The 11,169-nt window shown below is 38.9% G+C and overlaps 2 protein-coding genes across 3 annotated transcripts; one reads left to right on the plus strand and one right to left on the minus strand.

The window, feature by feature from the left end:
* The first annotated feature begins 2,743 nt into the window (after nt 1-2,743).
* On the plus strand, nt 2,744-4,232 carry gja9a (gap junction protein alpha 9a). The gene has a single exon (XM_042424013.1). The coding sequence runs from the start codon at nt 2,763-2,765 to the stop codon at nt 4,230-4,232; it is 1,470 nt and encodes a 489-aa protein (XP_042279947.1). The 5' UTR covers nt 2,744-2,762.
* A 1,131-nt stretch (nt 4,233-5,363) lies between these two features.
* On the minus strand, nt 5,364-9,215 carry LOC121905627 (c-Myc-binding protein-like). Of its 2 annotated transcripts, none has more exons than XM_042424016.1 (5): nt 9,033-9,215; nt 7,696-7,768; nt 6,317-6,365; nt 5,984-6,113; nt 5,364-5,864 (listed from the first exon to the last, which is right to left on the minus strand). In XM_042424016.1, the coding sequence occupies exons 1-5, from the start codon at nt 9,045-9,047 to the stop codon at nt 5,817-5,819; spliced, it is 315 nt and encodes a 104-aa protein (XP_042279950.1). In that variant the 5' UTR covers nt 9,048-9,215; the 3' UTR covers nt 5,364-5,816. The 2 variants fall into 2 exon arrangements, with proteins under 2 accessions (XP_042279950.1, XP_042279949.1); XM_042424015.1 differs by having other exon boundaries at nt 7,696-7,771; nt 9,033-9,212.
* Nucleotides 9,216-11,169: the final 1,954 nt, after the last annotated feature.

The raw sequence follows: 11,169 nt of genomic DNA on the forward strand, positions 1-11,169 counted from the left end.
TTTTATTATCATACGTGTTTGCTTTTTAACCTTGCAAATACAAAACTTTACCTTTAAACACAAACATCCAGCTTTTGGAAATACTATCTACTGTAACCTGTTTGTCATTAAAGACAGTGGTCGATATCATATAATATCCACACTTAACTGTAACATTAAGTGTAAATCATTAGTAAAAGTACTTTTTTTTTTTTCCAGAAGTCTATACATAAAAACTCTCACATAACTAATTTGGTGTGAGAAAGCACAGACTGTGATTAAGGAAGAGATCTCATTTTAGGAAATGTATTTAATTTATAAGATAACAGGGAAACAGAGAACAGAGACCTCCTACACTTGGTTTTGCATTTCTGCAGCTCAATGTTTTAGTATTTTTAATGAAATTTGATATTTTTTAATGTACATTTTGTCAAACTAAAGTTGAACATCTGCAGAAACAGGACAGTATTGATGTTGTCTGATGAATAAATACAGAATTAACATTAAAAATTTAATTTTCTTACAGTGGGCTAATTCATTGTCAGTATGTCTAAAGGTTAGCAGACAACATAGTGTTTTTACAGTACCAGCCTGCTGTTTGATGCTGCAGGGACTCTATTACATGTATTTGTGCCCCAATGACAGCTTCCTGTATATGGAAAGTTCCATAGTTTCCAGATTTAGCACTATCAATATAACTTAGTGCATCAATATTCAATTACTATAAACTTGTTAACCTAAACTTGTTAGCGGGAAATTATACGTTGCCTTATGTAGTTCTGCAGTAAACACATTTGATGTCATTAGACAAGACGGCTGAAAACCTGCAAGGGTCTGCAAGATTTCACTTTATGTTTTTTAAATTAAATATTTGCTGATAAGCGCTCGTTGTTGTTGTGTTTTTGCATGTTATTTTCTTACAGAAGAATGTGTAGCTTCATATTAACGAGTTAATGAGGATCTTAGTCTATTAGCACAAAGAATTGTGCTAATAGACAGCAGAGCAGAGGACATCCTGATGCCACTAAATAAAAATATAGGGACTGAAGCACAAGCAAAAATTGATTTTTGTGATTGGAAGGGAGAAAAAGGAAACAGCACTGGGATTTTCCCAATATTGTTACCTCAGTGTGACCCTCTGTACCCCTAATGTGTTTGTACCAGACTGGCTTAAATCAATCCTGCTCATCAGGGCAGCGTCCTGGCAGAAAGATTTTAGGGCAAAGGGGAAAAGTTCACTTTAGCCTCATATATATCAGATAGCCTCATATTATCAGATGGGTGGAAAAATCTTGAGCGGAATTGAATGTCAACCATTAGGCTGGTTCTGATTTGCTTTTTCCTGTTGACAATATTCTCAGCCTTGTAGGTAGATTGTCATGCACTGCATATTTAAAGAACTATATAGTATAGTATATTAAACACGTCATACCATTGGTGTGAAGCTATAATATAATGACTGACCCAAGATAACAACCATATTCATCACACAGAGGAATTTCCACAACTGTGAAATTGGCCAACAGATGTTGGCAGCAGTACTAATCCATTAAGATAGATTTCTTGTAAATGTGCTAAAATAATGTGTCAAGTTCACGAGAACTTAATTAGATCCAGAGAGGAGCAGCAGGGTATGAAATTGGACATGATGACTCATTGATTACTTTACTATAGTAGAAAACTATTGATCGAACAATGCCTCTGTGGATAACTGACTGGTATTGATGATGGGGGGATTGAAACTGTGTATTTCCGTCTCTTCATTGGTACAACATGGAGCAAGTAGTTGTTTACACACAGACCTAATGCACACACCCAAATGAACCAACACAAATATATTCAGTGTAAGTTCTGTTGATTCAATCAAATTGAATCTATACAACATTGCTGTGTGGAAAGGTGAAGTTATATCAAGACAAATACATTTAAAAAAAAGAGTTCTGACCTTAAAAGATTGAGGTCAATATTGGTGTACAGCCGGTTACAACCCCATCACTGCGGGGCCATGATCTAAATGCATCTGTGAAGCTGTCGGTATTGACTTTCTCTGGTCAGAGTAGTGCTGGCACTCTTCCCTAAACAGCTCAGTTGTTCCCACTTTGTTTCTGGCAACAACAAAGCAGAGGCGGGTCACTGAAGTTTAGGTGATGTGCAGGGACTCATGTGGACGGTGTTAACGATTTTTACAACTTTTGGGTGACCGCGTCAGGGCTGCATGACCCGAGGAGATTTAAGTCACCACCGGCAGTCTGTCCATGCTGCAAGGTAAATGGAAAGAACAACTGTACAGAACTCTGCCATGCTTTATATAATGACACTGCTGAAAGGAATGGTTTCATTAAGACAAAACCGGATAGCTGAACAGCCAAGGGAACATATCTCTGGATGTACAAGTCTTCTTTGTGTACTTTGACTTTATCTTTTTGCAAATATGTGACTTATTACATTATTACTTCACTGCTACTACAGTTTCCTATTTAATGTTTCTTTTTTTCCAGCTGAGAGGTACTGTAACTATTTAATATTTTCATTGTTATTAAAAATCTTTTTTACTTAACTTTCTCGTGGTTTACTTAAAATTTTGCTCTTTTGTGCTAACTAAATCTGAAAAGCTGCTCATATTCTCAATGTGCTTTTTTTTGTCTATTTAAAATCCAGTTTACTTCACCAAACAAGAACCATATGTGTTGACCACTTTTAAACCGTCTCAGCAGACTTTCTTCCCTAATTATTCAATCTCTCTTTGTCAATGCCTTCCTCCCAGTCATAATGGCAGAGTGAAGATGGGTGACTGGAACTTCCTTGGGGGGATTTTGGAGGAGGTGCATATCCACTCCACGATGGTAGGCAAGATCTGGCTCACCATCCTGTTCATCTTCCGTATGCTGGTCCTCGGGGTGGCAGCTGAGGATGTGTGGAACGACGAGCAGGCTGACTTTATATGCAACACTGAGCAGCCTGGATGCAGAAATGTGTGCTACGACCTGGCTTTCCCAATCTCCCTCATCCGCTACTGGGTGCTGCAGGTTATTTTTGTGTCCTCTCCCTCGCTGGTTTACATGGGCCACGCTCTCTACAGGCTCCGGGCGTTGGAGAAGGAACGGCAGAAGAAGAAGGCGCTGCTGCGGAGGGAGTTGGAGTTGGTAGATGTGGAGTTGGCAGAAGCCAGGAAGAGAATTGAGCGGGAGATGAAACAGGTTGATCAAGGGAAGCTTAACAAAGCTCCTCTCAGAGGTTCTCTGCTCCGCACCTATGTGGCTCACGTTGTCACTCGCTCTATTGTTGAAGTGGCCTTCATGACAGGCCAATACGTCCTTTATGGCTTTCACCTCTACCCACTGTTCAAATGTGAGCGGGATCCTTGTCCCAATGCGGTAGACTGCTTTGTTTCCAGACCAACTGAGAAAAGTGTCTTTATGGTGTTCATGCAATGCATTTCTGCAATTTCTCTCTTCCTAAACATCTTGGAGATCATGCATCTGGGTTACAAGAAGATTAAGAAAGGCATCTTGGACTTCTACCCTCACTTGAGAGATGACAGAGATGACCTTGATGATTACTATGCCAACAAATGTAAAAAAGAGTCTGTAGTGCAAATATGCACTAGTGTAACTCGAAAGGCAACGATTGCCTCTGCACCCAGTGAATACAACCTGGAGAGGGTGCAGGGCACAATGTACCCAAACCTTATCAAACCTTCAACTTTTCTACCTGTTCAGGGCGAGCTGGCCAATCAGCAGGATTTGGATGATTCTAAATGTTCCACTCAAAGTCCCCCTGGGTATAACTGCACCTCGACTACCAACGAGCCGTGCTCTCCATGCTCTCCATGCTCTGACTCCGTAATTAATGCAAAGCAGGAGGCTGAGGAGTTTTTGCATCCTCCCCCACACAGTAAGGAGGGCAGCGAAAGAGGGAGCCCAGACTCTCCAAAATGCCCACAGAGGGCAACTACTGCTTCCTCCTTCCCCACGCTGCCAATAAGTGCAGCAAGAAGACCGTGGAGGGCTCACGGCTCTATGAAATGCTCCACAGTGCCAGAAGGTAAAAGCTCTGACACGGATTCATATGGGGGTGCGAAAGCTAGTAGTGGACCGCCCTCGGCCAAGCATCAAAGCCGACCCTCCACTCCAGAGTCGCTGGATGACTCCAGCTCAGGATCCGGGCACAATCCGAGACCACCTTCCTCTACATGCAAAACATCAGTGGCAAGTAACTCGAGCAGCAGACGAGCACCTGACCTGCAAATCTAAAGCAGCAGACGAGCACCTGACCTGCAAATCTAAACTTTTAAACACAAACTGTTCAATTTTTATCCATGTTCGCATTGTTGCAAATGAACCCATGAACCAACTGTCATGTCTACACTCAAGCTCATATATGGATTTAGTTACAAAAACTACAAGTCTGTTCTTGGTCTGTATTTTCTCCTGAACTACAAACACTTATTGCAGTTAGTGATACAACTTTAAACACTTTTAGTGAAATATTATTAATGCAGAACAACAGATGTATTGTACTGTATATTTTATGTTTTTCCAGCTGTTTTGGAATAAACCTTTTGTTTTCTATTGTGACCTACTTCATGTATTGCTACCAAATTAGCGTGAAAGATAAGTGTGTACAGTAATTGCGTTACAATACACCTTGAAAGGTCTAACGCTGGATTAGATGGGCCCGCACAAGATGAATTGTTACGGCTGTTTTTCTTTTAATTTTTTTATTATAAAAGGTAAATGTCAGCTAATTCTGGGCAGTGCATCCCAACATATACACCTAAACCTTTGCTCTATACTATTCAGTTTTCTGAATAAATAATAATAATAAAAAAACTTTCATTGTATGGCACCTTTCATACATGAGATGCAGTTCAATGTACTTTACATAAAATTGCCCTTTAAAAGGAGTTCTGTCGCCAATATTTAGGTTATCTGTGAAAGTGCCAGGGTACTTTTTGGATTTGTAGTACATAGCATTGTTACATTAAATAATACTCAACAGGCAGAATTTCATCTGGATAATTTTGTCAGTGGTGCACGGTTTCACTTTAGTTCCATAATGTTTCAGGGCATTAGCTGGAAGGATTTAGTCGATTCTCAGTTTGAGAAGAAATAGCCAGTTAACCTGTACAGATATAACAAAATATAAACATTAGCTGTATTTTTTATCCATAAATGACAAAAATCTTTTCTGTCGCAGCATTACCATGAAGTCCTGGGTATAAAACACTCATAGTTTCCTGAGCATATCAATAAGCAGCTAACAAAGTGTTGATTACAGAGTTGTGTTCTGTAATATTGACCAGATGTATCTGTGAATGCAGTAACAACTGGCCTAAGTAATACACAAAAATGTTGTGCAAAAATGAGTGATGAAACATTTACTTGATTAGAAGACTGTGCTTTATTTTACCAGTGACTTACATTTCCGAGCTCTTTACAATGGTTTACTTGCACCAGACCTCTGTCTTTGTCACACACTGTCATTTGGATCTGAACAGTGTGTTTGTGCTTATAACAATGCCAGAAAAACACATATTGCTTATTTTCTTACATAAAGCCCTCAAAAAAAGTCCCATGTCTTAAGAACTGACTTGTCCAATCATACAGAAAGGCACTTTCTACTGTAAAGATTTACTAAAGACTGAACAAACAAGAAAAAAAAATGTATTTACATACATGTACAGAATAATTTAAATCCTAAGAAACATAGAAATAAGATTTACAAAAACAGCTGCATAAAAATCCTTCACTTAACAGTGTCGTCTGGTCTTGAAATTTAAAGTTACAGTAATATAAACAAAAACTATATTAATCATGCAAAAGCTCTGCAGGGGTCTAGTCCGCCGTGGCTCCGTCTTCTGACAAAGGTTCATACTGCTGGAGCTACAGAGATGGAGAACAAAAGGCATATACATTAGGCGCTTTTAACAGTATGTTGTATAAAATTACCTAATATTTTTATCATTGAGTTTTCTCATTGTTCGAAAAAGCATAAGGTTTACCCTTGTTTTGAGGTCTTTGTTTTCCTCTGCCAGACGTGAACACCTCTGTCTCAGGTCCATCACCTCCTGCTGTAGAGCCTCAGTGTCTGCTGAAGCCTGGCCGGCCGCACCAAGGTGCTGCTTCACAAATCTGGGTAGGAGTCGGTCAAAGAATCTACAGCAAGCAAAACTGATTTCTGGACATTTCTCTTTATTATTATTGTTGTTGTTTGGGTGTATGAGTATGAGCCTGAATCATAGGCTGAACTCACCACCAACCAAACAAAGAGACTATTTTTACAAACACACAGTGGTTTGAGTGCCAAGAGCAGATTTTTGTGAATGGAAGGATACTCCAGAGCATTGTTGGGTTTTTCTTGTTGTTCATACAGAGCCACTAACACTGAAATAAAGAGAAACAAGTTAACAAAATTGTACAAGAATTGAGGCAAGCACTGATTAGGCCGGAGTATCTAACTTCAATAATAGTGGTGAACAACAATAACGAGTCTCTAGCACAGATGATCAAGAACAGTTGTTGCCAAATGTCAAATGTTGCCATCGAAAGCTTGGTCAGATTCTTAGTCTTGTTTACTTATTTACTAGTTAAATATTCCCTGAGTGAAATGATAATGTTGCTTATTTAGACTGTATTTTATTTATACAAAGTGCAGTACTGCTGTTGTGTGTTAATACAACATTAAACTGATGAATTTGAGAAGTTTGGCTTGTTTTATTAAACAACAAAATTTGGGTTTACAGTCTATCAGTGTGACAGACCGTTTGAAGAAGTTTCAAATGCCTTGTGATCAAGCAGAGAGCGTTCTTAGGATTAACAGACAGGATTATCAGCTTGACCTCTTGCGTGCTCTTTGACCTATCAGTTAACTAAGCTAACAAATAAAAATTGGGGACGGACAGTAGCGAGCAAAGTCCTTGTGGCGGTAATACACCTTAACGCTGGTTGCCACAGAACAGGAAAAGAAGAAGCAGCAGCGAGCAAAGCTGTGCTGATCAGATAATCATGACACCAAAGCATCTGAGAGGCAGTGCGTGGAAGTATTTCGGGGGCTACAGCGTAGATGTCTTACTCTACATCAACAACAAATCTGAGGCCTTACCAGCGAGCTTGACACACAAGTGAGGCAGCGGAGCGACATCAATTCTGCAACCTTGTCTGACGCAGTGCGATCTCAAGACACATAGTGCAGTTGTTTAACACCACACGGGAAAACATAAAGACTGCACTGAACGGTAAGACTCTCTCTCTCTCTGACACATTACAGTATAGCCTATGGCTTGTGTTCCAATTAATGTGAACAAATTACTTGTTAGTTTGACTTCATTCAGGCTTGACTTTTTGAAAAAGTGACAGCCCTAATGTGATGCATCAAACAGTACTGTTTTGGTGTCAGTAAGTCAGTGAAACTCTAGCATCGTACTGGCACCAGTTTTAAAAATTTAGAAATGATGCCTAGCCTTATACGCGAAGAATTAAAAGGTAATTTGAGTCAAAAGTGTGCGATTAGATGGTAAGTTAGTGTTGTCTTATAAACAACGGATATTAAATATTTTTCTATTCATTGGTGGTGTCAGAAGTTTTGTCCTGATCCGTGTTTCGACCAACTCATTGGCTCTTTGCTTTCCATTGCAAAGTGAAGTTTGTGAAAAGGGTCCGAGCACCTTGAGAAATGACCTCTAGAACGAACAAACAAACAAAAAAGGTGTCATACCACTGGTAAGGCTGTCAACAACACCAGCTTTCTCCAAGTATCTCCGAAACTGTTCCCTTTTGGGGTCTGAAGCCTGCTGGGGGGGATAAAAAAGAATTCATTCAATATCAATTCATTGCAAGATGTTAGTGGTTAAAAGCCAGACTTCTATCTAGAAACTGAGAGAACACACAACACGGTTAAAATGTGCTTAAAGGATAGATTCATAATTTTCCAAGTCTGTCTTAAAACAACAGGCAGGTGCCCAAATGAACATTGAAACAGGTATTTCTTGCCATAATCATTCCTCCGATTCATAGTGACCATCAGAAGATCCCTTCATAATGCACTTACACTGTAAGTGATGGGGACCAAGATCCACAAGCCTCCTTCTGTGCAAAAATGTATTTAAAAGTTTATCTGAAGCTTTAGTCGTTCAAATGAGTCAAATCAAGTAGATATCTTTCAACGTTAATCTTTTTAGTGCCAAAGTCCCTCTTTTTGTTACTGTACTTCCACCACAGCTCAACAGGGAAACTGTCTGAGGAAACACAAAGAGGAAATTTGATGCTAATAAGACTACATGTGGCAGATATCTACATGATGTGACTAACTCAGACTACTGACGCCTCATATAAGCTCCAGATAAACTTTTAAATGCATTTTGGCCCCCCATCACTTGCATTGAAAGCACATTATGAAAGGGATCTTTTAATAGCCAGTATGAACAGGAGGAATGATTACAGCGAGGAAAACCTTTTTCATTGTTCATACGGGCACCTGACTCTTGTTTCAAGACAGACTTGAAGAATTGTGGTCCTATCCTTTGACACTTGATTTTTTTCATTCGTCATTTAATAGCCAAGAGCTCCTGTTACAAGCCACAAAATGGTCAAAACACCTATCCTGCGACAGAAAAGGTCACAGTCAAAAAAAAGCAATATGGTGCTGGTTGGTTTTTAGCTCTGATCGGCCGGATTGTTCCCACAGAAAAGTTCAGGGAGGCGGCTGTGCGCTGCTCAGTAGTTGGACAAATTAACCAGAAAAAAACGTGCCAAACCAACCAGTTCAACTAATCTTTCTCCTTGAAGTATTTTCTCTCTTTAGTTGATTTGTTGACATTATTGAATGGATACCGAACTGAGGTTTAGCCACAAACATTCAAAAGCTACAAACATTATTTTAAAAAACACACACAAACATGCGCTCTCACAGGTGAACAACCGGTCCGCTGATGGAGAACCTTCCAGCTTGCTAACGTTAGCTTAGCTATCTTTCAGTTACGAGCTAGTCAAGAAACATTGGTTAGTTTTTCAAGAAATGATAGTGTAAGAAAAAGCGACAGCCAGTAAACTTACTCTATAATGCGCCATAATACTGCAGGCTGTAAAGTTGACTTTCTTCTTAAAGCGACAATGTTTTCTATGTCCCGCAAAACACCGCAGCACACAAGTTCAGAAAGCAGGTAAACTGCCGGCCGGAGACGTTCAGTTTCGTTTATCACGATCTTCCTTCAAGCAACTGCTCTGGGCTCGATGTTGCCTTCAGGTGTTCCTCGTAAAGATGAAAACTTTTATCAACCAGGGGAACTACAAAAAATAAACAGAAAGAGAGAGAGAGAGAGAGAAAAGATTCATTAGCTGTTTGATCTTGTACACATACATTGAAAAGAAATTCCTTTTCTCCCAGACAAAAAACAGTGCACTTGCAAAATAGACGATTTAAAGAAACTCAACGAGGATACTAAAAATATAAGATTACTAAAATATACTTAGTATTTTTTTTGTTCCAGAAACATAGAGTAAAGGGATTATATAACCACACACGAGTACACAAAAGTATAAAAGCCTTAAAATAGCAGCAGAGGTCGATGCTCTTAAAGTTCAGAGTCAGTTCAACTAGCCAATGTTTAAAAAAAAAAAAAAAAAAAAAAAAAAGATTGAGGTCTCCTAGCAACCTGGAAGAAGTTTACATTATATTATTAAAAACACTTTGTGGATATTTCATAGACCTCCAGTATTTTTCTGACTCAATTTTTTTTTTAAATTTTAATTAATTTTAATACTTTAGATCCTGTTGGTTGATGGCTCGTAAAAATCCTCTGGACAGGGAGGAGGGTAGCTGATTTATGATCTCAGTTTTCTAAAGCTTTAAAGGTATATTATGCAGGATTTTCCTAAAAAACAAAACAAACAAACAAAAACAATGTATAGACTCATACAAAAATAATCCCTCTCAATCATCACTTACAATGCACTAGAAGTGTGTGGTGGTGTATTTATCACCCGCCCTCTGTCTGTATTTTCTTATTTTCTTATAATTTTGCTGTGTTTGGGACGTTTCTGGGTGTCAACCTCTGGGCAGTGGGTGTGTATCCCCCTGATAATAACAGCGTGCAGGGTGTGAGGTCGGGACTTGTAGGGTAACGACCAGGTTACATCACTGTCTGTCTGTCTCCTCTGCTCTCTGTCTGTGTCATGGATGTAATAAATAGAACAGATCTGTTTCTGTCTGACTGACGGTGGGGCTGGGCCACTCAAACACAAAACAGAGAAGCCACAGCAGACAGGATGAAGCTCTGCATTCACACCAAATCTGGCAATGCTGCACCTTCCCGCAGGGCTGTGTGGAGGTGTGGGTGTGTTTATTTGTGGTTTAACAATCAGAAAATAACGTTGTATTTATCTGCTTTTCCACTCTCTAGCTCGTTTGACCACCACTGCTCAAGGAGGGTGGGCCAACTTTGAATGATGTGTTTACAAAAAAAGCAACCAACAGATCCTGTATAGTATGCCTTTAACTCAAGTGTGTCTTTTTGTTTTTAATTACCTGCCATCTCCTTTTGCTGGAATGAAAACCTGCTATTATATTTCATTTTTAAACATAATTTGACCTTATTATACTGCAGACACAGTATACAATATACACAGACACTCTCTCTTATAAGCGTACTTCTATGTGATGTTGTCTTTCACCCTCTTTTATTGTTTATGGTTTTAATTTAACCATTGAGCTCATTTTCTTTTCCTTTACCTCATTATGTGGGCATCATTGTATTTTTTTTAATTTAAAAATTGATTATTCATGTACTTTTGCTGTGTGTTTCGTACAAATGTACGGACAATGTTAAGCACTTTATAAACAATGCTCCTTTTTTTGTTGTTAAAATTCTATATAAAAGAAAGTATTATTGTTGTTGCTTACATTGCTGGTTCGATCCAGTGACAACAATTATTAACTCTGACAATTTTCGACAGACTTTGAAAGTCTCACCGCTACTGTAGTGGAGTTTGCTGCCATCTGCTGGTATTATGTGATATCACCGTAACTGCCTACTTTCTATTTGGTTTGCTTTGAACTCCCTTCATCCAGTATTCACTTTTTTAGTGCAAATAAAATGAATAAATAATAATTCATTGCTACAATGTCAAACAGCGTTTTTTAATCAGTTGAGACGAGAGCGTGTATTTGCTTCTTATTCAGGCAATAGGTCAC

Source organism: Thunnus maccoyii, chromosome 10 (genome assembly GCF_910596095.1).
Source record: "Thunnus maccoyii chromosome 10, fThuMac1.1, whole genome shotgun sequence".
Classification (NCBI taxonomy): domain Eukaryota; kingdom Metazoa; phylum Chordata; class Actinopteri; order Scombriformes; family Scombridae; genus Thunnus; species Thunnus maccoyii.